General features: G+C 40.0%; 2 protein-coding genes across 2 annotated transcripts in view; one reads left to right on the forward strand and one right to left on the reverse strand.

Annotated features, from left to right (window-relative positions):
• The first annotated feature begins 469 nt into the window (after nt 1-469).
• Nucleotides 470-20,689, forward strand: Hexb (hexosaminidase subunit beta). Its single transcript, XM_033761438.1, has 13 exons — nt 470-635; nt 4,328-4,393; nt 6,337-6,383; nt 6,630-6,740; nt 11,554-11,655; nt 13,880-14,009; nt 15,725-15,905; nt 16,471-16,557; nt 17,804-17,876; nt 18,263-18,437; nt 19,526-19,616; nt 19,767-19,871; nt 20,512-20,689. The coding sequence occupies exons 1-13, from the start codon at nt 521-523 to the stop codon at nt 20,555-20,557; spliced, it is 1,329 nt and encodes a 442-aa protein (XP_033617329.1). The 5' UTR covers nt 470-520; the 3' UTR covers nt 20,558-20,689.
• A 12-nt stretch (nt 20,690-20,701) lies between these two features.
• Nucleotides 20,702-27,784, reverse strand: part of Gfm2 (GTP dependent ribosome recycling factor mitochondrial 2) — a 42,374-nt gene continuing 35,291 nt past the window's right edge. Inside the window, exons 16-21 of the mRNA XM_033762799.1 lie at nt 27,764-27,782; nt 25,419-25,557; nt 25,128-25,307; nt 24,619-24,734; nt 21,908-22,090; nt 20,702-21,055 (exon numbers count right to left, since the gene is read on the reverse strand). Coding sequence (XP_033618690.1) covers nt 20,927-21,055; nt 21,908-22,090; nt 24,619-24,734; nt 25,128-25,307; nt 25,419-25,557; nt 27,764-27,782 — 766 coding nt within the window. The 3' untranslated portion in view covers nt 20,702-20,926. The remainder of the gene's footprint in view (nt 21,056-21,907; nt 22,091-24,618; nt 24,735-25,127; nt 25,308-25,418; nt 25,558-27,763; nt 27,783-27,784) is intronic.

Consider the following 27,784-nt stretch of genomic DNA (forward strand, 5'->3'; position numbering starts at 1 on the left):
TTCAGGGATCCATTTTCCAGTGCTGCTCTGTCAGCTTTGGTGTAGCTGCTGCTGTTGTGGGTGTTATGTACAGAGAAACAGTTTTCTTCTGATTTGCTCCAGAAAGGAATTTGCTAGCAGATAGGCCTCAGTGCCAGGCAGAAGTGATTTTCATATCCCAAAGGATAGATTACCAAGTATTACCATGATGGGTTTGATAGCTGGTTCTTAATAGGGACTTCGTAACGGTCACTCCGGACTGTGAAGGGAGCTTTCAAACTTCCCATGCTCAGATTCTCTTCTCAGAGATTCTAATTCTGAAGGTCTGAACATTCGGGTTCTCGAGAAGCTCCCCGAGCAACTGTAAGGTACAGGTTACAGCGACAGTCTCTAGTTGGACTAAGCGGGTAGCACACATTGGAGAGTTGACTACAATGTCCACGAGCACGTCTGTGTTTTAAATTGGGTGAAAATGCTTTAAAGTTTCATTTCAATTTATTTCTCCTACAGATATGATGAATATATTTTTGGTTCCTACAAGATGCATCATGGCCTTGCTAAAGTTCACGTTGAAATGCAGTTAAAGCAACTTCTTGTCACAATCACCCTTGAGTCAGAGTGTAATTCTTTCCCCAGTATGTCTTCAGATGAATCCTGTAAGTACCTGTTATAAAAGTAATGTACACTGTCACTGTAAAAAATTTGTAAGTGTAGAAGAAATAAATCACTTATAATCTAGCACTCTTTAACCACTGCTATTTCAAATGTGTATGTATACATTTTGTAGCACAAAGTATTTAAATATATTACATAGAAATAAAAAGTGACATGAAAATGGGAGTAATTCTGTAGACATGGATGCTTTTTTACTTTTGTTATTGTACTTTGCTCTTTTGCATAACAGTGTATAAATATTTATGAATTTCATTAAATATTCAGATATTCTTTTGTGACATCATTTTTAATGTTCTGCCACTGTATGGCAGAACTTGTTTGGCTAATCTTTTTTTTTTTGGTACCAGGGATCGAACTTGGATCCTTGCGCTTGTGAGGCAGGCAGCAGCACCACTGAGCTAAATCCCCAGCCCTGGCAAATCTTTCTATTTTTGGACATTTAGAGAATTCCTTAACTGTTGTCTTTAAAATCAAATCACTGCTTATAATCATGATCTCTACTTACTTTTTTTTTTTTTTTTGGTACCAGGGATTGAACTCAGGTCCTTGCACTTGCGAGGCAGGCAGCAGAACCACTGAGCCAAACCCCTGGCCCAAGATTTCTACTTATAATGTACAGAAACTTTACACAAAGGCGATACAGAACTGGGAATTGAGGGAGAGTAGCTATTTTATTTGATTGATAATATAATCAACATTTAGCTGTTTGGGATTTTTGTTGTTGCCTAAAATAAAGACTTTTCCCAAAATGCAGAAGTAGTAAACAAAGGGACATGCGGGAATGGTGTAGAGTTGTACCAAGGATTCAAAGAGGAAAGATGTATATGAGGACCTGTGTAATATAGGTTAGCACAAGAGAGACCAGAGTAAGGAGCTGGGTGTAAAAACAGAAAGAATACCTCTAATTTGGAGAGAAGAGTGACCCCCTTGTCCTTAGGCTGCCTCCTCAGACAGTTAAGTACAAGTCTTCATCCACCTGCTATAGATGACATTTTAAAACACATCCCTTTGAAAAATAGCTTCACTTCTTTTCAGTTCTGTAGCTGTCTTTGAGGGGGAAATAAGATCATTTACAAACATTAGTCATGTGATTTCCATGGCTACTTAGGTCTCAGAGGCTCCAGAAGTGGGCTCTGCCATTTGGATTGAGATAGAAGTGGCCATTACATTGCCAAGGAATCTTTGCCACCTGTTCATATCAGCAGTGCAGGTGTTGCATTCTAGATTCTAGAAAACAGGATGCATTGGTACCGGAGGGTCACAGCTCAGCCCGGTTGACGCTGCAGACCCTCTGCTCTCAAGGGGAAGCTTCTTGAGCCAAGGGGAGGGGGACCATTTCCAGCTGAAGGTTAAACGAGTCTGAAGTCTTCATGCCAGGTGATGATAGTGGCGGTAAAAGTAACACATACAAATTGAAATGACAAGACAGTAGTGTCCAGAATATGAGGAAATGTTGCAGGAAGTGACAAGTGGCAATGAACTATCCATTAGGGATCTGGGGATGTAGCTTGGTGGCAGGTCGCTTGCCATACTGCACAGAGCCCTGGGATCGATCCCTGGCACTGCTTTAAAACTATCACTAATATGAACAGATACACGCAGAGAGTCAGCAAGGGATTCATTTCTCCTATAAGGAGACAGCTGTATATGTCAAGGATGTGATTTACCTGTAACGATAAAGCATTATAAACAATACTAAATGTCCATCAATGGAGGAAAGGCTAAATATCAGAGCCAGTCCACACCAGTGTGTTATGTAGCAGTTAGGAATAAAGAAACAGGTGTTCTTAAGGACAGGCAGAGCTTGTCCACATAAGCTGCTCAGTAGAACAAAGGACTGTGTGGAGGAGGATACCACTTATATATAAACACACAGGAACTCACACAGAAAGCATGCTACGTTTTCTCATCTCACATATGTGTATTTTCAGGTTCAGGAAAGAACTAATCTATGTTTCCTCTGAGGAAGACGGAGCTGTGTGGGTCTCTCAAAGGGGATTTTAGCTTTTAAAATTATTTTTAGAGGAGAACACATTAATATGTTATTTTTCTATACACCTTCCAAAGAAAAAGTATTTGTTGTACAAAAAGGTATAAAAGGGGATAACTGAAAAAAGTTAAAGATGCCACTTCTGTACCCTACCAGGGGGGTGATCATCATTAGCACTAATAATTTGGCCTTGAAAGAAGTAAAATTCCATGCAGTATCTATATGTCCATGTACTCAGAAAACCACATCTGCTTCTCATTGCTCTGTGTGCTGTTTTCCAGTGGAAAACTTTGGACTGTAAGCCAGCTCCCCAGCCATTGGAAAATAACTGGCATCCAGTACAGCCAGCCAGTTTGTATTTGATGGTGGCTCTTAGTACTACTACTGGGAGACCACCAAGTATAATGTGGCAAAAAGTGTTTTTTTGTTGTTGTTGTTTTTTTTTTTTTAAACAGTGACCAGTGGAGCTGGAGTGTGGCTCAGAGATAGTGCTTGCCAGAGACCCGGGATTCAATTCCCAGTACTGCCTCCACCCCATTTTTTTGAGAGCTGGGGGGTATGGCTTGGTAGTAGAGCACTTGCTAGCATGTGCAGGGCCCTGGGTTCAATCCCTGGCACTGGAGCGGGAGGGGGAGAGCAGAAGAGAGAGAAAAAAGAAGTAACCAATGACCAGTGGAATGGTGAGGTCTAGTTGTTGGTGGAGCGGGGACATGATTAGATGGTACTCATAGCAGTCATGTACAGTACTGTGATTCTTAGCCTGGCCTTCAGCTGCTCTGTCAGGAGGCTGTCAGCTGAGAGTCATGTGATTGCTACCGCTCTTTCCCTCCATGCAGTCAGCTGGCGAGTGACAGCAGTCTGTGTGCAGGCACCCAGTGTCTGGTGACGTGATCCAGTCCAGAGGACACAGTGTGAAACATTAAACCTGAAGCCCTCCAGTGTCTTTGCTGTGGCAAAGTCTGTGTCTGTTGTGCTCTTTAGCTTTCAAGCTTTGTATTTTAGGCTTTTCCGAATCTGTAGTTGACACAACCTCCAACCTCTTTAAAAGATGAAATCAACTATTATTAAATTGTCTCATCCTGGGAGTGTGAGTTCACAGATGGAAAGATGAGCCCTCCAGCTCAGAAGCAGTCAACAGGAGCCCCGTTCTCGATGGATGTGAACTTTGTAGTGAGTGGGACAAAGCTGAATTAAACTAGAGAGCTGGACAGCCAGTCTCGAAGCAGAGTTTGGAAGATACTGAGGGAAGCTGGGTACCAAGCCCATGGCAAAAACTGAAGGAAAAGGAGGAAAGATGACTCTCTGGCCTTAAGGGGAATAGAGGCCGAGTGACCATTGAGGATGTTTGCCTTTCTGACCTAAAATTGTGGCTTAAGGACCCTACTCGGTGGAGACACAATTGGAGAGCACCCTGCAAGGGAAAAGAGAAGCTAGGGAGGTGGTACCCAGGCGCCCAGATGGTGGCACTGTGACTCAGGAATGAGGTGCACAGGACCCGACAGGTGGAAGAGCATGGAGAGGTAGGAGGGCAGGGTTTAAGGAGTCTGTTGGAGTGGAGATGGAAGTGGGAGGCCTTTGAGAAGCAAGTCTGGGGCCAAGAAAAGACGGGTCTGGACATATCGACGATGTGTATGTCAGTCGTGTGTGATGGAAGAATTAATAAAAGTGCTTCCCCCCATACAGACACTTTAACTGTGCAAGAACCAGTGGCTTCCCTCAAGGCCAACAAGGTGTGGGGAGCACTGCGAGGTAAGTTCCCATGCAGCTTTGTTGTTTCTAGTAAAGGAATGTTTTCAGTTGGTGTTTTGTGAAATCAAGGAGAGCAGAACTGTGCTACCTTGGGCCCTTTACAAAATGCTTTACTGAGCAATTCTAAAATGAAACTACCTGCAGCACGGGAGAAACTGCATCTGACCTTTTCAAAAATTGTTTGAAGAAGACCATCACATGCGATAGGGCTGTAATTAATCAGTGCTTCTGACAGAGCTGTAAATGGCCCCAGTCTGTGCTCAGAGGGTCCTTTGTTTCAGAGTATAGATTTTGATGCCTCCAGTAACAAGTGTCTCTCATCTCCAGCTTTTAATTCCTGTGGGTTTGTAAACATCCAAGTTTATAGGGACAGTAAAAAGATAAATATGCTCTGGAGTTGGTTAAAGGCAGTGGGCAAGGAGGTAATTTGAAAGCCTTTCTGAGGAATTTCAGGATCCTAACTTCAAAGTCTGGCATAGAACATTTATTTTTGTCACTGAAAAGTTTCATGATAAGATGTTGCACTGACTTTCAAAAGGAAGTTGTTTTACAAAAGAAATTTTCTATATGAGCTAACTAGCCAAAGTTATAGTAATTAAAAATATCAAAGGCTTTGGATTTGACTCATGTTTTCTAAAATAATTGTTACAGCCAGGCATGGTGGCGCATCCTATAATCCCAGCACTCAGGAGGCAGAGGCAGGAGAATCGCTGTGAGTTCAAGGCCAGTTTGGGATACGTATTGAGTACAAGGCCAGCCTGAACTGGATAGCAAGACCCTGTCTCAAAACAACAAAAATCATTACGTCCTTTTAGCCATAAAAATGTATAATTTTAATCTTATTTCAAAAATAGAATATGAAAATGTCTATAACTGTAGTCATTATCATTTTGATCTTTTATAAAGTTAAGTATTAATCTGATCTGCCTGGCTTGTCTGGAGTGTGTTAAGAAGAATGGATCCTTACTGTTGTTTGTCCTGAGCCACACAGAAAGGAAGAACTCCAGAGAGTAGGCAGGGACTGGATTCCAGTCCAAGATGTCCTTTTTCTTCATCATCAGATTTTCAAAGTAACAGACTCTGTTTGAGTGTATTGAGTGTATTACCTAAAAAAAAAAAAAAAAAAAAAAGTGTGGATTATTCCCAGTGTGAACCTGTATTTGAGGACGGTGAGGAGAGAGGAAGGCATAGCAAAAATGACTTGGGACATTTTATGTTTTGTTTTTGAGACAAGGTCTTACAGTATCATTCAGGCTGGCCTTGAGCTCACTGGGTAGCCCAGGCAGGCCTCAAACTGGAGGCAGTTCTCCTGTCTCAGCCACCTGAGTGCTGGGATTATAGACATGAGCCACCACACCCAGTTTGAACTATTCTTTGGGTAAAAATTTTCCCTGCTATTATTGTGTCCTCTAGAATAATGAATCTTGATAAAGTCAAGACCAGTTACAAGCATTAGCATGTACTATAGTTGTCAAAGAATAATAATCCACTTGAGTAAAATATGTTCAAGGAGTCTTTGCAGCTGTAATAGTTTATAAATTTATAGTTTCATGGTAGTTTCCAAGTCTTTTTGTTTCCCTGCTAAATTTTTACCTTCTAAATGACTGTGATGTTTGATCATAAAAATTCTCATAATGTTATAAATGTTGTAAAGAGCTGATATTTGATTAAATCACTATGTTTAACATGCAAACAGAATGTAGAGGATGGGTACACTGAAGTAAAGCACATTTATCAGATGAACAGAGAAGGCAAAGGGATTTGTTCTTAATTCAGCTTTGGCTTTAGAAATATGTTATAGAATGTCAATATGAGACTGCATTTTAAACCACTATGTTTAATTTTATTGCCTTACCCAGTGATGAGTTTGTCTGGCTAGTACAACTTTCATTGTCTCCATTTGTAGTCTTATAAACTAATGGAATAAATTTTGCTCTTTTCAGGTTTAGAGACCTTTAGCCAGTTAATTTATCAAGATTCCTATGGGACTGTAAGTATGATTATTATATATTACTAAAATTTTTTAGACATTGTTATTATAAAAATATATCACGGTTACCTATTGCTTTCCAGTTGCTTTGACCTAAATATTTATCTTAGCTGGTAAATGTAAATTTCATGTTTTTTTATTGTTCGAATCCGTTGTCCAGTTCTTGTAGAGGTACTTGTAGTATTCACTGAACACAAGTCCAGAGAAAATGCTAAAACTAAATCAAAATTTTGTTTTGCCTTGTAGTTTACCATCAATGAAGCCCACATTATTGATTCTCCAAGGTTTCCTCATAGAGGAATTTTAATTGATACATCCAGACACTACTTGCCAATTAAGAGTATTCTTAAAACTCTGGTAGGTAAGCGCTCGGGTCAGTGGTGTACTTTGTGCTGGTTATGTGGCCGTTGTGTAGGCTGGAGAGGGAGGATTGCTTTCCTGTTCTGAGTGTTAGTGCTTGGCTCGCTACCTTCACCTCCCAGGGAATGTATTTCCTCAGCTGTGAAGGAGGTTCCTGGGGGACTCACCCTTGGGGAGGGCAACAGAAGTGTTAAGAGGATGTCAGTTGGCCCTGGTATACTCCTCTTTATCAAATAATGTGCTTAGAAGTTTAATTTGAAATCCATGGCTGCCGTACTTCCAGCCAGTATCCTTTAATTTTGGGACCTTCCGTTTTTAAAAAGTGTCACAGAGGCCGAGGATTTAGCTCAGCGGTTTGGTGGCCTGCCTTGCAAGTGCAAGGACCCAAGTTCAATCCCTGGTACCAAAAAAAAAAGAAAAAAAAAAAGTGTCACAGAACGGAGTCTGGGAGCCACTTTATACCTATGGAAATATTCCAAAGGCCCATCTACCCCAGGTGGAGGGAGTTGGGAACCAGGCTGACAATAACCATTTTCCCAATGACTTCTTATTAGTGCCTTCCTGCCATCACCCGCTGACCAACCATAAGCTGCTTTTATTAGTTTGGTGTTTTTTAATTAAAAGGTTTACAAATTACAAATAGCTAATGAGAGAGGTTTATAGTCACTATGACCATTTTATATTCTAGAATATTCATACCTTTTTTGTTGGCTTAAGAGCTCTTCAATGTTACATTTGTCTGTAAATTATGTCACTGACGCTTTTATATTTGCTTATAATTTCCCCCGTACTTTCAACATGATGAAATAACAAATTGCCGTGAAGATATAAACTGAACTCTTGAGTTTTTACCAGTTTATCTTCTTGGACTGATACAGATGGTTTTAATTTCTAAAGCTTTGGAAGTTTTTTTTTTTCAAAGTAATTTTGTTTAATTTATTGTTGAGGTGTTGGGGAGTAAGCTGGCTAGTCAAGCCCTCTATCACAGAACTATATTCCAGGTCCTGAACTAATTTTAAATCTATTTAGAAGAATACAGAGAACATTCATATGTTCTTTACCAAGACACCCCAATTTAAAAATTTTTAATCTTTACTTAAAATTTTATTGTATCTGACTTATTCTACCTCTAAAATGCACACGAGCACTTATGATGATACCTATTCATATTTCAGTCTGAATTTCCTAGAAAGATACATCTCCAGATAGCTTCAATCCAAACACCAGAATCAAGAAAATGGTCCAGTGCCACCAAGTAATCCACAGACCCCATTAAGATTTCATCAGTTGTTCCCTAATAGCCTGTGTAGGTTTGGTGACCTGTCCAGGACTGGGTGCTGCATTTGTTGTCTCCCTGGTTCCTTTTAGCCTGGATCTGCTTGTCCCTCCTTGTCTGAGGACACCGACATTTCTGAAGAGTACTGGCAAGCTGTTTGTAGGACATGTCTTGGTGCATCTGTTTTCCCTGTGATTAGAATCATTTCTCTGCCTTGTGAGCAGGGGCCGCTCTGTGTCATCTCAGCTCGTGTCAGGACAAGTGGCGCAGCGCCTCACTTTGGGACTGGCAGTGTGCACTCTGACGGCTGAGCTAAGATGTCATCTGCCACATTTCTCTGCTGTAAAGTTAATTAGAAAGTACCTTGTGCTTGTTAACAAAGAAGCTATCTTATGAAATTTTGTCTTTTTTTTTTTTTCTTTTTTTTTTTTTTTTGTACCAGGGATTGAACTTGGAACCTTGCACTTGCAAGACAGGCAGTTGAACCACTGAGCTAAATCCCTGGCCCTGTCTTAGGAAATTTTGAGACTTTGTTAAAAAAAAAAAAAATATCTCCATTCTTCACCAGGTGTTCACCCACTCATTTTAGCAGCCACAGCTATTTCTTTCCTAAACCAATTATAACTAAAATAGCTACCAAGTGATTTTTTTTTCTTGGTACTGGGGATCGAACTCGGGTCTTTGTGCTTGTGAGGCAGATGGTGGAATCTAAATCCCCGGCCCTAATTTTTTTCTAATTTCATCATTTCTTCTATCACTTATTAGTTGGCATTTTATGGTAAGCAGAACATTCCCTTCTTTTTCACTGAGCTGCTCATTGTTTTCATCATTATGGGTTACTGTTGTTGCTTTTGTTTATTTGTTTGTTTGTTTTCTTTTGGGTACCAGGAATTGAGCTGAGGTCCCTGTGCTTGCAAAGCAGGCACCAGAACCACTGAGCTAAATCCTGGGCCCATGGATTACTGTCTTACTCAGTGGGTTGTGATCTGTTGCCATCCCTACTCAGGGTTCAGATCGCTGGGCTTTGGCCGGCAGGAATCCTTCAGGCTGGCTCTTGACTCCCCGGCTCCTCCCTCTCAGTCTTTGAGGACTGCCTTTCTTTGTGACACTCCAGGTCTCGCTTCCCATCCCAGTCTGGATTCAAGCTTTTCTTCTAGAATCACTCCCAGTAGTGGATGCTATTTTAAACCCTAAATTTGAGCTGTAGGTGTGCTCAGCACTAGGGGATCATGCTGCTTGGCCCCCAGCAGACAGAGCTAGAAAGTGTACAAATGTCTGTATCTTGGTACATACATTTATATGATCACACACGTATCGATCTTTCCCCTACTCCTTTATCTGTGTCAGAGGTTGGCAAACTATAGCCCAAAAGCCAAATTTATTTCATCATTGCGTAGGGATAAAGAAAATGGGTTCTCCTCTGATCTCATACCACAAGCGGCACAAGGCTTCTGTGACCCCCAGAGATGTGAGTGTTTCTCCCCACCAGCAAGTGAGCCACTCTGTGGCGGACACCAGCTGGGTGACCTTTAAACCAGTTCAGTTCTGACCTAGTCTACATGGAGAATGTCAGATACCAGGTCCCCCGAATTTAGATCCAGTCACAAGCCCAGGATCCTTCACCTGTGCTTACAACCCAGCAGCTACAAATCAGGGCTCCCATAAACCTCTCCTTGGGTTCGAGAACATGCTTACCAGTTTATTACAAAGGACACTGCAAAGGATACAGATGAAGAGATGCACAGGGCAAGGTATGGGAGGAAGGGTGGGGAGTCCACGCCCTCTTGGGCATAGCACCCTCCAGGCACCTCCTGGTGTGCAGCGTGTAAAGCTCTCGGGTTTTGGTGGGGACTTCTTTGCTGAGGCCTGGCTGGAGCATGGCACCTCTGTGAAGATGAGGCCGACAGCGGGTGGGGTTTCCTGCGGGCCTGTCTGCCTCAGCTCACACGCAGTGTTCAGTGCTCAAGGTGTGGGCAGGACTCTGGAATGAGGAGGCTCTGTGACTCCTACCAGACAAGGGCATGGAAGAGGATTTCTTCAGGGCTCGCTCTGGGTCAGAAAGGTGGTTAAGATCAGAGCTGTTGTGACCCACCTTGGGGGAGAGAAATTCTAGTTTCTGCAGCCTGCTTTGGGAAGGAGTTATGAACCAGGAATCTGTGACAAAACCCCCAAAATGTGTATTATAATATCACTAGCAGCTACATTTGCAAACAATTTTATTGGAATACAGCCACATGTATTTGTTTATATAGCACAGTATTCTAAAGCTGTAGAGTAGAATAACTGTAACAAACTTATGCATTGAAAGCTGAAATGTCCCCTCTCTGGCCCTTTATGTAGTTTGCCAACCGCTGATGTGTGTGTGTATTTATCTAACTATATATATTTTTGTTGTGCTTTTTGAGACAAGGTCTTGCTGTGTAGTTCAGGCTGGTCTTGAACTTACTTTTGTAGCCTCACACTCACCACCATCCTCCTGCCTCAGCCTCCTAAGTGCTGAGATTCTGGGTAGGTGCCACCATATCTGACTTCTCCTGGTGTATATTAAAAACCAGTTTATACCAATACAATCGATTGCAATTACTCCCTCATATTTGTAACCCCCTCCTCCTCCAATAAGCATCCTCCTGTTTTCCTGAATATATTTATTGACTTGGCCCTTGGTATAGAAGCTTTTTCCCAGTGGCCTCTGTCAAATCCCTCAGCCCTAATGAAGGGGAAGGGAGGCTTTAGGTTTGGATTATCTGTTTTGGCAATCTACTCCTTTATTTTATTTTTTTGGTACCAGGGATGGAACTCAGATCTTTGCGCTTGCAAGGCAGGTGGTGGAACCACTGAACTAAATCCCTGGCCTACTCGTTTGTTTTTTCAAATTTGTTTATGTCATATAAAATAGTTTATTCCTCTGGGGTATACATGAATCCATATGTCAACTTGCCTAAAAATTTCCCTGGGAATTTTGATGGAAATTGAGTTTGTAATGGAATTCTTGTTCATTTCTAGGGATTGTCACTCACATTTCAGAACTGTGGGAATTATAAACCTTGACATTTGTATCAGCGGCCTGTTTTCCCTCTGTTCCTTTTCCACACACAGTAGCAGCTGAGAACAATTTTCCATTCCTGGCAGGTCCTCAAATTTGAGAATTCCCCACGCTTGCTCTCCCACCAGAGCAGTGTAGCCGCACGCGGTCTGTGTACTGTCGAACACATTCGATCCATGTGGGCTTTGGGAATAGGCACACCCCATGTAAACTATGTATAATGAAGAACTTACACCCTTTCCATATTCTTTGTTTGCTGAATAACTTTTATTTATTATTTTAAAAATTATTTATTTATTAAGGTACTGGGGATCAAACTCAGGACCTTGTGCTGTCGAGGCAGGCAATGGCACCACGGAGCTAAATCCCATGCTCTGCTGAAGAACTTTTAAAAGGACGCAGACAAAACGAGAAGCAATCCCAAATGTAGATGTGTAATATGGATTGTGTGTGATATTTATGGTGTATAATTTTAACCTGTCTGCTTGCAGGATGCCATGGCTTTTAATAAGTTTAATGTTCTCCACTGGCACATAGTTGACGACCAGTCTTTTCCTTATCAGAGCACCACTTTTCCTGAGCTAAGCAATAAAGTGAGTAATTCATGTTATCAACGGTCTACAAAAATCCTTTGTATAGCTTTGTTAGAAGTTTGTAGCTTAAATAGTTTGTCTTATAAATAGAATCAAAGTGTGAAAGTTATATATTTGTAGTAAAAAATGTTTTTAGGTGATAGCTTAGCATAAAACATTTCTGTTATAAATGTTGCTGTTATAAGTGTTATTGAAAATATAAACAATCTAGGGGTGTTACAAAAATTTTAAAAAAATTTATTTTTGAGACAGGGTCTTACTATGCAGTTCAGGCTGGCCTTGAACTCATTATGTAATCTAGGCTGAACTTGAACTTGCAGTGGTCCTCCTGCCTCAGCCTCCTAAGTGCTGGGATTATAGGCATGTGCCACCACGCCCAGCGTAAAATTTTGTTTGTTCTTTATTTCTTTAAAAATTTTAAACTTAATGTAGATGACCTACGAATAAATGTTAATATACAGTTAAGACATTAAGTAATCAAGAATGGTTTTGTTTTAAACAGAATTGTATGGGAATGTGTAAATACTATTTTTCACTCTGAAAACCCACATGAAGTCAAGAACTACAGCAGTGTGTGCTCTTTCTTAGGAGACATTTAGTGGTCTCTGCCCGAAGTGTTTTAATGGACCACTCTGGAGCAGTGCACGTGGGAGCTCCTTGGTGTCACTTAGTCATTCTTCTGTGACCGAAGCCAGCCCCTGCCAACCAGAGTTTACCTGCCTGTCAGGCTGCCATCAGGAGTGGTGGAGTCAGGACTCCAGTCCTGTCGTTGAGGCTGAAATGCTTAGTTAGCAGCACTTATGTTTCTGTTTTAACTCTTACAATAGAAAATTTCAAACATATACAGAAATAAAAGTGCACTCCCATGTCTTTATCAACCAGCTTTCATAATCAGTCCGCGGCCACTGTGTTGCTAGTCCTCTGGCAGACTTTGCCCTCCTATCAACTGTACTGTTTCCACTCACATCCCAGACATCATCTCACTTGTAAAAAAATCTGTTTTTTTTAAGGAACATAACCACAATACACTATTGCAGCTAAAAATAACAGTAGATAGTAAATTAGCCATCACATTCACTAAGTATCTTCTTCTCTTTTTTTCTTAACAGAACACTTATTTGAATTAGGACACTTAACAAGGTCCATACTGGCAAGGCCAGTTAGTATGTCTGCCAGTTCTGTTTCCATCTCTAAGTGCCGACCTCACCTCTTTTCTGCTTCTAATTTCTTGTTGAAGAAACGGAGTCTGTGTGCTACAGATTCTTGCCATAATTTTTGCTGATTGGATCCTCACAGTGTTAAGACATCTCCTCTATTTACTATAAACTGGGATTTAGATCTGGTCTTGATTAAATACAAATTTGAAATGCAGGGTTGAGGCTCAGGGCTCTTTTCAGAAGTTGAGCATTCATAGTGTGTACTTTGAGGCAAGGTCCTAAGCAATACTTTTTAACATGTTCCATTGGCTTGAACAACCAGTGGTACATGCATGACTATACCACTGGTGCTACAAATGAATCTCATCACTTTTATTGGTCTTTTCACTAGTAAAATTGATAAAAAGCCACCAGATGGAACAGTCATGAGTGTACCACCTGTGGTTCAAGCTAGACAGCGATACACGTGAATTACAGGCCAGCCATGAGTGTGTTAATGGAACTTTATCTTTAGTTCTAATTTTTCAAGGGACACTGAGGTAGTCTTTAAAAACAGGTTACTCCTACAGTTAATACTATTTTTAAGAATATGGGGGTTTTTTAAAAGATGGTAGTAATTAAATTGACTATGAAATACAAATGCTTTATAAATAGGTAAATTTTGATTCTTAGATTGACAAAGCCAGTATTTTTAAAAATTTCACTTTGGAGATAGATATTTTTCTTGATTTGTTGTTAAGTTTTCTTGAAGTTGAAATAGCATGACAGCAGACATTTTTAAAACAGGAGTCAGTAAATCTGGGATTAATCCAAAGTATTCCAAGAACGTATTGATAAAATGATTTGACAAAAGCCCCCAAATGCATGTCATTTTGAGTAGAATTTTGTTTATGGTGTTCTGTATATTTCCAACTCCCCAAAATATGGCACTGTATTCAAGTGAATCATCACATGGCATTATTTAATAATTGCAATAGTAAGAAAACTATCAGGTATCAAAGTGCAAACAGAATTGCCAACCATTTCCAGGACTAAATCTACTCTATATTTTAACTTGAATATTACAGGGAAGCTATACATTGTCTCATGTTTATACACCAAATGATGTCAGTAAGGTGATTGAATATGCCCGATTACGAGGGATTCGAGTCATACCAGAATTTGATACCCCTGGACATACACAGTCTTGGGGAAAAGGTAAGGAGTTTGTGTTTTATGTTGCCAAAAGTGAACATTTGAGGTTTCTGCACCCCTTTTTTATGGGTTGGCATCCTGTCATTTTGTTCTTAATTGTGGTTTGCACAGTTAGCACTGTTCACAGATATTATTGACTATTACACGTCTACAGCTAGTCCCTGGGTCTAGGTATTGCCTAAAGTATAAAAGGGAAAAAAAAGTAATTACAAGTAGAATAGTGGAATTCAGAAGCAGGTTTCATGGCTGAGGTAATACTTAAAATGCTGCTTTTGAAAGATCGAAGAATGTATTTGTTTCTGGTAGAGGGACCAGCACAAGGAAAGGCATGTGGAGTAGTAAGAGGCGTGAAGCACTATTGAGTAGTGATCAAGAACTTGGACCATGGTGTCAGATGCTTAGGTTGGATCCTGCTGCTTCTGTTTCAGTTATGTAATATTTCATCTTCAGTTTCCCCATCTGTAGAAAGGGCCCATTAATAGTAGTAGCTCCCATGTCATGCTTTTAAGAATTAAATGATGAATAAAAGCATGTTGCATATCATCTGGCATTTATAACTGCTAACTACACACTACTAATAGCAGAGACAGGGACTAGTAAGAAGTACATCTGGAAAAGTATCCTGCAGAGTGCTTTGGGTGAGTAATGTGGCTTAATCAGGACACTCTGGGAACCAGTGGTTTCTGAGCAGAGGATTAGCATGATGGGAGTCACATTAGCATGAAAGTGACAGGTTGAAGTGGAAAGAGACGTAAGTCCTAGACCAGGTGGACCATAACAGCAATGAAAAATAATGGACACAACCAAGAGACATTTAAAAAATATGGCAAATGACTGGCTCCGGGAGAAGGAAGAGTGAGGGAGGTTGGTGGCATCCTTAAAAGAATGCAATAGGAGCAGAGGAGGGAGCTCGGGGACTGTATCGGAGACCTTGGCTTTTGGTAGATCATATCTGAAGTGCAGCTAGGCTTTCTAGTTGTACCAAGCAAAGAATTTGAAATATGGATTAAAGTTCAAGAAAAGAGCTGGGGCAAACTGAAGATTTGGGAATCACTGATACCTGAAGTGGAAAAAGTCTGAGGCTGGATGAAAAAGGAAACAGGTAAAAAAAAAATTATTGAGGAAACAATTCTTGCTGGGATGACTTGAAAGAAATTACCATTGTAACTCTTGGTAAACATGCTTATCCTTTCTGCATAAGATTTCTTATGGCTTCAATAAGATGAAGCTCAAATGTTCCTGACACGTGGTTCCACGTAAGATTTTGACTTTACGATGGTGTCAAAGTGACACACACTCAACATAAGCCATTCTTTGCATTTTTGTCTTTTCCAGGCTAGTGATGTGTGGGAGTGATATGCATTCAATAGAACAGGCCTTCAGGAGCCCACCTTCCAGCCAGCCGCACAAGGAGTGAACAACTCACACTCTATAGCAGACAGGGCAAATCCTTTAGACTTGCAGTGTTACAAACAGCCTGCTGCAGCGCATGTGCTTGTAGGTTCACCACCACTGCGCTATAGCGTACCGTGCACCTGAGCTGTGCTGTTTGATAGGTTAGGTGTGTGGAGATCGTTTTTGACTTAACATTTGCAATTTATGATGGTGTACAGGTGTGACACCATCCTAAGTGAAGGAGTATCTATAGCATTTGTGAAAACTTGGTCTTTGTGACTCATACCCCCTTCTAAAAATAAATCTTTGGCTTTTTCTTCCAGGTCAGAAAGACCTCCTGACTCCATGTTATAAGGGACAAAAGCAGGCAAACAGTGCTGGGCCTATCAACCCTATGCTAAATACAACGTACACATTCCTTACTATGCTTTTCAAAGAAATTAGTAAAGTGTTTCCAGATCAGTTAATTCATTTGGGAGGAGATGAAGTGGAATTTGATTGTTGGTATGGTGATTCCAAAACCCTTATTTATTTTAAACCATTGCAGTTGAAGTAGGTGTAGAAGGCTCCACAGGAAAAGGGAAGATTGGGGATAACTCTGCTTGTAAGAGCTTCATCTGGGTAACACAAGTCCTCACCTGCCAGGCATACAACTGGGTGGCGGCGCAAAAGGGAGATTAAGAAAAGTCTGTAGCAAGCAGGAACCTCTTTAGCAAAAGAGGGCAAGGATTAAATGGAGGAGGAGATTCTTCAAATAAAAATTACTAGACTTTGTATATAGCCCTAGATGGAGATGTGGGCTTGGTTAGAGAAAACCTTATTTTTAAAATGAGAAGTCAGCTTCTGGAAAAAATGTGTTGCAATGGAAATCAAGATAATTCTTTTATTTTTATTAGTGCATGTTTGCAGTGCATTCTGATGACATTTATCCTGGGGAGTTGGTACATGAGTACGTGCACCCCGCAAACTGTACTACTTAAGTCTGCACAATGATGTTGGGGATATGTACTGCTTTAAGATTGGGCAGATCAAACTATTAGTGAAATTTAATCACTGTTTTTTCTTGAAGGGCATCAAATCCAAATATCCAAAATTTCATGAAGAAAAAAGGCTTTGGTCAAGATTTTACAAAACTAGAATCTTTCTATGTTCAAAAGTAAGTTATTTAAGCACCTCCACTGTTATCAAAGCTTTTTGTAAAAGTTTAAGCTGTCATTTAGTACTGTGCATTATTTTTTTCTCCACCTCTTGCCAAAGAGTGGATGTTGTAAAAAGCCGCTACAGTGACCAATATGGGGACTTGAAGCACTTAACGGTAGCTGTTGAAATACAGCAAAGAAGTAATCCATTTTAAGAATTTAGTTCAGAGCCCTGGCTACTCTGGAAGGCCTTTACCAGCATTCCTGGAATTCATTCCCTTTTGTCAGATCCTGGATCTTCTCTTTTGCTCCCTACCTATGCTGTGCGATACATTACCCATAGCCATGTGTAGCTCTTTTGTATTTAAATTTTTCAAAAGTTAAAAATTCAGTTCCCCACTTGCATTAGCCACATCTCAAGTTCTATAGCTCCATATGCCTGTTGGCCAAGATATTTTAAAAAATGCAGATATATATATATATATATATAGAGAGAGAGAGAGAGAGAGGAGAGAGAGAGAGAGAGAACGTTCCATTGTGGCAGGAAGTTCTGCTGGATAGTGCTGCTTTACACCAGGGATCATGAAGTTTTTCCATAAAGGGCTGGAAAGCAGATTTGTTAGGCTTCATGGGCCACCTATAGTTAGCACATCCTCCCTCCGCCCCCGCCAAACTGCATTACAAATGTAATGAACCACATTCATTACAAATGAACCATAAAAAAATGGACTGCAAGCTATAGTTTGTCAGCCCCCACCCTGTACCATTCATTTGGCAAGCTCAGGTTGATCTGCCCTTTTCCTTTTTACCTTTTTGTGTGATGCATTCTCATTTATCCCCCAGAGTATCTTAATATTGCCTAAATATCTATAGTATTTGTGGACCGATTGTCAGCCAGCAGTTGAAAGTGGTTTAGGTGGTATGGCAGGCTCGATGACAGTCTCCCTTGTTCTAAGACACCTGTGAAAGTAGCCAAGAGTACTGTGTTCCACTTTCCCGGGTTGGCTAGTTAGTTCGAGGCCATGTCCATTGTAGGGATGTGCTTTGCTTATGCACTCAAGCAAATGACTGCTAACCCCTGTCACTGTTAGGTTCTGTGCTGTGAGCTAGAAGCACTATTTGGGTCACTGGTTCTGCTGTGTACCTGTTACACCCGAAAGGCACCTCTCAATGCTGCAAGTAATCCTCAAAGAAAAATGTGAATGTTTTAAATGTTGTTACTCTTGTAATATGAAATAACTTTGTAAATTTTTGCAATGCTAGGCTTTTGGGTATTACTGCATCCATGAACAAGAGATCCATCGTCTGGCAAGAGGTTTTTGATAATAATAAAGAGGTAAGAATTGTGAAGAATGCATCTGGGGCAACTGGGAATTTGCAAGTTCACCTACTAGTAGAGTTTACCTTTCCTGAGCAAGGAGTGATATCGTCATGGTTCCAAATGAAGTAAAACAGTGTGGTATAAATGGGACTATAATACAGACCTTAACCCAAGTTCATTGCACCTACAAGGTGTCATGTACAGGCAAAAAAATATCCAATCTGAAGGCTGATGGAACTTGAATAGCAATGAAAACATACAGTGACTAGTATATGGCACTAACTCTTAGGGAAAAAGAGAATGATTTTTTTTCAAGGATTTTAGAAAGTTATGGTCCTTAGATTTTTAATTGACCAATTGTATTTGCTAGACCTAATATCATGATTTCTTAATTTTAATAGCTTCAGCCAGGCACAATAATTCAAGTATGGAAATCGGAAACTTATCCTTCTGAACTAAGTCAAGTCACAGCATATGGCTTCTCTACAATTCTTTCTGCTCCTTGGTACCTAGATTTGATTAGCTATGGGCAAGACTGGAGAAAATACTATTCAGTAGAACCTCTTAATTTTCAAGGTAAGTGACACAACCATTATTACCTTGGTTTGTTTTTTTCCTAACCTAAACCTCCCTCCCGGGAAATCTAACCTGGATAGTACTTCCTGACTATTCTCTTTTATGTTTGATTTGTTTATTTTTAAAATTCTGTGAAACCATGCAGTTATCCAAATTAAAAAATTCAAAAGTGGATCGCCTTAGACTTTACCTCCATTATCAATGATCAGTTTTGTCATTTGCTTTCTATATTTGAAAGATGTTTGTGTTAACTTTGGAAGACACCTAAATAGAACTACAGTTTGGCTGTGTGGAGTCTCAGGGGAGCATGAGGGAATGTCTGAGCTATGTAGCTTCTAGCTCACAGACCCCCATCGTTAACAATTCTACTTCGTCCTGTATGTGTGCTGGAATCGAACCTGGGGCCTTGCACATGCTAGGCAAGTGCACTGACCTACTCCCCTAGTTCTTTTGTCCAGTTTTTATATCAGCCTTTAGTACAAATTCTCCTTTGCAAGAAGGATTTTGTGATTGTTCCAAAACTAGATCAGAGAATTGATATGACTTTCTCTAAAATGTATTAAAATACTTTGATTAAAGTACATAGTATTAAAATAAGTATGATCAAAAGGTCATAATTACTGTTTTAAAATGAAGCACTTGGTCCTTGTTTTTGATGTTTTAAACATAAAGATGTAGAAACTGAAGGGTGGCATAGTGGCCAAAGCCCATTTAAAAAAGCAAACTAGTATTCCAACTTGTATTTCTTGGCACACTACTGCCAAGAACCAGAAAAAAATGGATTTTGGTGGGTATCCATAGAAGTTGTATAAAACCAAAATGAGGGGCTGGGGTGTGGTTTATGGTAGAATGCTTACCTAGCAAGCAGGAGGCCCCAGGTTCAATTCCTAGCACTTCAGAAAACCAACACTACCCCACTGAGTTAGTCTGTACATGTTAACAAGCACTGAGCTGTGGGCCAGGGGTGGGAATAAGGTTCTGTTGCCTAGAGGAGAGGAATGCTGTCCTAGGATGAAGACAGATGGGGAAACCACTGTTGGCTCTGCTTGAACTGCTTAACCTGTATCAATTCAATGGTTTTAATGTAGGTTCAGACAAACAGAAAAAACTTGTTCTTGGTGGAGAAGCTTGTCTTTGGGGAGAATATGTGGATGCAACTAATCTTACTCCAAGATTATGGTAAGGAAATGAAGTGATAACACTTGAATTAAGACATTGTAGTACTTTTCTGCTTGAAAGGGGTAAAGCATAAGAATTTGCCCAGCATATGATTCAAATACTTATTTAAGATAACAAACTGCTTTGGGAGTCACATGGTTTCAATTTTAGGCCTCGGGCAAGTGCTGTTGGCGAGAGACTCTGGAGTGACAAGACTGTCACAGATATTCTGGATGCGTATGACAGACTATCAAAGCATCGCTGCAGAATGCTCAGGTCAGATCATACTTTTCAAACTAGGACATTCTGAAGCCCATTATTGAGTGTTAACAAGCTAGTCAGGGTTTTAATTTTGCTGTAAGTAGAAATGCTGTCTAAGTGCTTTAATTTGGAGATACTGGGGATTATTTTTTTTTATAGACGAGAGAATAACACCTCCAAAAATAGATGGGGGAGGGGTTGACAGGGTCTTGCTATGTAGTTCGGACTGGTCTTGAACTCATGATGATCCTCCTGCCTCAGCCTTCTGAGTGCTAAATTTATGTATTTGGGCATGGTAATACGTGCCTGTAATCCCAGCTACTTCAGAGGTTGAGGCAGGATCACAAGTTTAAGGCCAGCCTAGGCAATGTAGTGAGATCCTGTCTCAGTGAAAGAATCAGGATTGTAGCTCAGTGGCAAAGCATAAGCCTACCATGTGTGAGGCCCTGGTTTCAATGACTAGTACCACCAAAACAAAAACAAAACCATATATATATATATATATATAAAATTCTACTGTAACTTATACTCATCTGTCATCTTAAAGAACTTAATAGCTTAAACTAGAATTACTGAAAAAAAATCATGATTGTAAAGGTGATAAGTGATTTAAGATGGTGTTCTCTCAATCTGAAACTTTGTTATCTGTCTATAGACGTGGAATCTCTGCCCAGCCTCTCTTCGTTGGATTTTGTGACTGAGAAAATATAAAAGTGAGCCATCACAAAAAATAGGGAAAAAGGCCACAGCAATCTGTAGTACAATCCATTTGATTTTGAAATCATGTACATTAAGATTTGTTATTTTTGAATTAAATATTTTTATTGATTGAATTTCTATCATTTTACAAGTCTGGCACCTTTCTTCCTTTTAAGAGAAGCTTAAAAAAAGTGATTTTCATAATTAGAATGGGCAGGTTCTCATTGTCTGTTTTCAAGTTACATTACTATTTTGGTACAAAGAACTAGATGAGAAAGATGTATTTGCCCAGTACATAAAACTGTTGTTCCTGAAAATGAAGCAGATGGTACAGTTCCTGAATTTCTTTCCATTTCCAAGGGCCTAAACACTTATGTTGTACCACTTCTCTTGTTGAGCAGTATATTTTGGTCTTGAGGATTCATAGCATGATAAGTAGATAATTCTAAAGCGAAAGTTGCTGAGCCTGATGTTAATGTTCGAAGCACAGTTGAATAACCCTAACCAAAATAATGAAAAAACAGTTAATCAAACGGTAATCAGCAGGAGGAGGAACTTAGGAAAAGCGGATGCCTGCTATGAGGCTTAGCCATATTGCTTCCTTCAGACAGACCATGTAAATATTTTTGCAGGAAAGACTGGATGTGAAAATATTGTGGAGAGTAGGAAAATCTATCGTAGGCAGGCTACAGATGCAATCTGTGGTCCTGCCATTTGGAGAATGATTTGGCTTTTCCTACTATTCTGCTGGTACCCAGGTGCCGGTCAGCAGAAGACTTAGCTGGTGGGGGAATGACATAGGCCTTAGAACTGGCAGGAGGGCCAGGGATTTAGCTGCCGCCTGCCTTTCAAGCATGAGGTCCTAAGTTTGATCCCCGGTACCAAAAAAAAGAACTGTCAGGAGATCAATGCATGGAAGGATAAAAATGGCTTTTCAGATTAGTGCCACATTTTGGTATACACCTCTACCTTTATGGTCCTAGGATTTAGAAACAAGCCCCAGGACCAGGGATAAGCTCAATGGCACCATGCCTGCCTTGCAAGCACAAGGTCCTGAGTTTGATACCCTCCCCAACTTCCAAAAAAAAAAAAAAAAAAAAAAAAAGGAAACAAGCCCCTTTAAGTGCTGCAATCTCTAGATTTTCCTGAGTTCTTCTAAGTCAGCCCTGGCACTGCTTATACTATTTTCACTTGCCATACATAACTCCTGTCTTTCTTTTTTTTGGTACCGGAGATTGAACTCGGGTCCTTGTGCTTGTGAGGCAGGCGGCAGAACCACTGAGCTAAATCCCTGGTCCCCATAACTCCTATATTACAAAAAGAAATACATGCTTCAGTTTCAAAATACCTACCATAATTTCTGCTAAGGGAACAAATCCAATAACAACTCTATTGTCTTGGCGAGTTTGGATCTCCTGAACGTTCCCTCTTCTCTGTGCTAGATCTGCTAGCACAGGGCTGAGATAATCTCTAGGCACTATAACCTCAAGATTCATCAGAGGCTCCAAAACCTGTTTGTCAGCTTTCTTCAGGGCCTAAAGGGATTGAAGAGTTAAGTCAGTTTTTTAATTACAGAAAAAAGGAGGATCCGTAAAAACTGAAATATTGTCCATACTCAAGTCTAGGGCTCTAGAAAACCTGCTGCTTGAACTCTATAGAGATCACGCTTTGTAAGAAAAACTTTACTGTTTGCTTACAAAACAGCTTAAAATAGAACCCCCCCATATATATATATATATATATATACAATATATATATAATATACATATATATATATATGTATGTATTTTTTTTAAACAAGCCCTTTTTTACACATGTTGAGAATCTTAGACTTCAAAGGCCAAGAACATCACACAGAAAATGACCTTCAAATGATATGCAACTGAACATGACTTTAAGGATAAAATAACGGGAGTAGAAAAGGTAAAACATTAAGAGAAAATGCTACAGTCAAGGACTCTTACAAATCCCGTCTCGTGGAACTGTCCCCTGTTCTCTCTACATCTTTTCCTTGACATTACCTATTGCAGAGCTTCAGCAGCCCCTCCTAGGAGGCTTCCTTACCTCCACTCCACAGCCCAGCCCAGCCATGTACTCTATGGGCCTGCTTTGGGACAGGTCTGAGTATTGTACAGCTCTCCAGATGCCCCAAACATTTCTCTTCCCTCTTTCTAATGGCATTTGAAGTTCACACAGACATGCCTCTTCTGAGTTGTTTTTCCGACCAGGCTGCGAGATTTCCATCCGTAGTGTTGGTACCCTAACACAGACCTAGATGCTACTTCCCCTTCCGACCCCTTGTCTAGTACACTTCCATCTTCACTCAGAATGAAGTTCACATTCTTAATACAGTGCCTAAAGGTGTCCCTACAGTAACCCCGCTTAGTTTTTTGATGCTGTTTTCACTATGTCTGGGCACTGCAATAACAGGGGTCTTTATTTCCGGACTGTCCCCTCGTATGTCAATCCTCCCAAATCATCAGAGCTTGAATGTTAATTTCTTTCCAAGAATCTCCTCTAATTCCCAGCTTTTATGGTACTCTACCTGTTCTAATACTTTGGCTATCTGGCTGTATTTAATTTGTTTACTAAATCATGAGCTCCCTTAATTTGAGGAAACAAAATTATCCTATTGGTGTCCTCATGTCCAGGAAACTAAGCACAACACAAATGACTCAGTACCTCTGAATGCCATGAACTTCTCTTAAATAGAGAGAAAAAAACCTTCCCCAATAGATATTAGGCAGGAAAGCTGTCATTTAAAGTAATGAATTAAGACTAAAGACTAAATGTTTTAGCCCCACAGAGTTAATTCTCATTCTCTAGTATATTTTCATTAAAAAGGTTAATCAAATACTTTGACTTTTTTTTTTTTTTTTTTTTTTTAAACAAGGTCTTGCTATGTAGTTCAGGCTGTTCTTGAACTCACTATGTAGCCCAGACTGGCCTTGAACTTGCAGTGATCCTCCTGTCTCAGCCTGCTAAGTGCTGAGCTTACAGACGTGTGCCACCATGGGCAGCTAATTTGACTTTAAAGGCATAATATTCTGCAGGTCAAAATTCTGAGATTTAAAGTATCTTTTGGATTACTACTTCAATATTAAAAACAGGACCAGGGATTTAGCTCAGTGGTGCCACCGCCTGCCTTATAAGCGCAAGGTCCCAAGTTTGATCCCTGGTACCAAAACAAACAGTATCAGGAGAAAATTTTAATATTATTTAAATGTTCTCAAGACAGTAATGACTACAGATGATGTTTCTAACTATATTCTTAGGCGAATAATATTTAAATCATTTTTTCCAAAGCATACTTTTTGCTTTTCTGTTTTAATCAAAAAGCCTTTGTGAAATTAAGGGCTAGAGATAGGCTCCGTTGTAGAGCACATTCTTTTTTTTTTTTTTGAAAGAGGGTCTCATGATGTAGTTTAGGCTGTCCTCAAACACATGGCAATCCTCCTGCCACAGCCTCCCAAGTGCTGGGATTACAGGTATGTCCCATCATGCCTGGTACATTTTTAACATGTACTGTACTCTGGGTTCAATCCCAGCACCAAGAAAAAAATATGAATTTGAACTCATGAAAAAGACAGTTCAACTTAATTCAAACGCTGGGGTATTTGTGCTCAATGCTTTGAGTAGGGAAGACACCCTGAATCTCTTGGGACTCAGCTGGCTTCTAAGTGAAAGCAATCTTACTTGAATAAACATGAACTTTAAAACTGAAAATAGTATTAGATCTTCAGTGTCCTTTAGATTATAGGTCAGGGCCAAACTAACCTCGATCTGTCCTTTCTGTAAATCTACCAGACTTGCCTCTAATGGCTGTGTCTGGGATGTGGAAAGCACAGACAACACTGAAGGAAACTCACTTCTCTCAAAATCAGCAGTCTGTGTGACCAGTATGCCAATGTGTGACCTTCATGCTAAGAACTGTTACTAAGACTCAGGAGGGAAGGACAGGAAGCAGGCTCTGTAGGCACAGCTGTTCGTGAGGTCAGTGGTGCTGCATTCAGTATAGTTGCCTTAAAACAAAAGGACTAGGACTAGAACTATAGTTCTGTACCTTTTGTACACATCTTGAGACACAGGCAGAAATCATAGTTGCAGAGGTACCAGGATGAATTGCCAGTGAATGTAATATAATCGTCACATCCTGAACGGGGGATCCAAGCAAGGGTCCTGTGCAAGAAACATTGTGACAGGATTTAGTATGTAGTAAGGAGTAACAAAGATGTGAAGAAGTAGGAGAAAAACATTAGTAAAGTTAGGAAAAGATGGAATGGTTTGAGTAAACAAAATGATTAAGAGGCTAGAGAGGTAGCTCGGTGGGTTCAATCCCTAGCATATGCACTTGTAATTGATTTATTCCAATCAGAAATGTAAATGGTGCTGAATATAGGAGCCCATCCCACTGCTACTGCAAAAGCAGCTGTTTGTAATTAATGAAAAATTACTTAAGTGGATATATTAACATATCTTTATATAGTATTCTGCTATACACACACACACACACACACACAATGATTCAATGGCCAAGTGGATTATTACACTTCCCCTTGGTTGTGTCCTCACCTTGGAGGCATGCACTGTGAATTCCATTTTCAACAGCCTCCTGGGAGTCCTTCAACAGGTCTCTGCTGACACTGTCAGCATACTCAATCATTGGTGTGACAGAGGGTGTCTCGCCTGGCCTTGCTTCCAGCTCTACACTCACGAGATGCTGTCTGTCTCCTAAAATTCTGTCTAAGGTATCTAAAACACAAAATGAATATGGTACTTCAGATTTGTTCTGAAAAGTGTTAGGGTGTCATCACTGGCAAAAATGCAGTCAACAAGCTCACAGTCTCATGTTTTGTGTCTTACCTGTGGCCTGAGCCGAGTTGAGGATGGTCTCTCGGTAAGCCACCTGGAGAGGCCCCAGGTAGGTCTCCAAGCCATATTCCCGCTTGATTCGGTCATGAATAATCTCAATATGTAACTCTCCCATACCACACAGCACAGTCTAGTTAGAAGAGAAAGAAAATAAATATCAAAGGAAAAATTAATTTTTTGCAAAATATTATATAAAGGTGTGATGTTAATATATCCATTTAATTTTTCCTTAATTACAAACCAAGCTGCTTTTGTAGGTTTGGGGGGGCACCTGCATCCAGCACTGTTTACTTTCTGATTGGGATAAATCACAGGTGAATCACTTGGCAACTCCTATTAGAGTTCAAATGTCAGCTGGGCAAACAGCATCTAGCTAGGACTACACTTCCCAAAAAAGCTGAATTCTGGCCAGTCGAATGAGTATAATTCATGTTTATAACTTCTGTACTGTTCCTTTAAGAAGAAGGTAAAGTCCTTTTCTTAATAAGAGCAACTGTCTTGAAACTGTGGCTGAAGGCAACACCCCATAAACGGAGAGATAACCTTCCCCCCAATACTTAAGAACCACATGGCATTTCCCAACCTCCTTGGGTAACTTACAGCTTTATAGACAGTCAAAACTTCCATACTAGTTGGAGGTCTGTAAAAGAACAATCATGTAAAAGAGAAACCGACTTCTATCTTTTTTGAGCAATGTTACTTCGGGTTCTTCTTAGAACATCCGAATTTGTATCAAAACCACTAAGATGTGTCTCTTTTTAACAAGCATGGTTATACATACAGAAGGACTTTGATGTATAAGAGCACAGTGCAAGGTATACATATTTGCTTTGTCTTATTCATATACCATCTGTGTATGTACCAAAAGACAGATCTGTTCTAGCCTTTGCTCTTGGCTCCTGAGAGGTGACTTCAAGGACCCTAGGATGTCCTATCTGATCAAGTGTCCTGCCTGGTGGCTTTGTCCACCATACTGTATTAACAATGTGATTCATGGGCTTTGGAACACACTTTATCAACTCTGAACTCCAGAGAAACTAGCCACTTAAAGGAAGACTTGAGACTAAAGGTGACTGTGCTTTGAGTCCCTTTAAAATCTCTGGGCACAGAAGGCTCTGGGTGAGCTGTTCTGGCTGGCAGTGCTCTTTACCCGAAGGCAGCATGCCCCTGAGGATGAAGCAAGCATGTGTTTAGAGGCCTCACAGACTGCCCTACATGTTCTCTTCCTTTGGTTACTTCTAATTTGTGTCCTTTAGCTGAAATGAAACTAATCACTCATTTTTTAAAAAAAGGATTACTTGTCATACAGTTGCTTTTTAGTTAAAGTTGGAAAGTAGACTATAAAAACACAGAACAATTTAATATATTTGTACATATATATATTTGAAAAATTAGTTGTGCTCCTAATACAGTACAATAAAACAGTATATTTGAGGGAAACGTGTGGAAGGATAGTCAAGTTTTCACAAAAAGGGCACCTTCAATTCTTTATTTGGTATTTTTGTGTATTATTTTGTTATTAAAATGTACTGCAATCTTTTAAATGTTTTTTAAATAAAAGTTTCTTTTAATTATTCTTGTAGCCTTTATGATCAATTAAGCTAAATTACTGTACTACCGCATTTAGCATGTTGGGAAACTAAAGTATGTCATATTTTCTAGATTAACCAAATTAGTTTATACAGACAAACTTTTATTTATTTATTTATTTTGGTACCGGTGATTGAACTTGGGTCCGAACCGCTGAGCTAAATCCCTGGCCCCAAACTTTTAATATTTTAAAAGATTTCCTTCTAAAATCTTATACAAACTTTACCCTGCCCTCTGAAGAAAAGGATGCAGAAAGTAATTTTTTTCCTTGATGAATCAAGAATATCTGCTACTACTATCCTGTATCAGAACCCTAGTCTCTCCCACAATACTCTGTTCTAATCCATCACTCCAGTCCATTTCAGGTGTGCTATTGTCTTTAAAGCGCTTTCCAGACCTCCCTCCTAAGTGTGCTGCTTCTACAAGCCTTGGTGTAAGAGGCTCCAGTTTCTACCTTTGAGCTGAACCTGATTTCCAAATCTCTCCAAAGGCAGTCTTATGAAGGGTCCAAAATGCCAGGGGGTAGTTTCGGTGTGAAGTGTAACTACATTAGGGAACTGAGGAGACTTTGTTTATTTAGCATGACACTCAACCTAAATAACCAGAAATTCATATTATGAATCAAGAAAAAAGCTGTCTGCTTCAGAAGACAAAGACCAATGAGTGTTTCAGATATACACCTACGTCCACACACATACAAATGCTACCACGGAGAGATTTCTAGGGTTAAGGAATAATGTGCATACCTGTCCAGAGTGGATCAAGCT

This window comes from Fukomys damarensis, unplaced genomic scaffold, assembly GCF_012274545.1.
Source record: "Fukomys damarensis isolate Sample0158 unplaced genomic scaffold, DMR_v1.0_HiC HiC_scaffold_1, whole genome shotgun sequence".
NCBI classification, from domain to species: domain Eukaryota; kingdom Metazoa; phylum Chordata; class Mammalia; order Rodentia; family Bathyergidae; genus Fukomys; species Fukomys damarensis.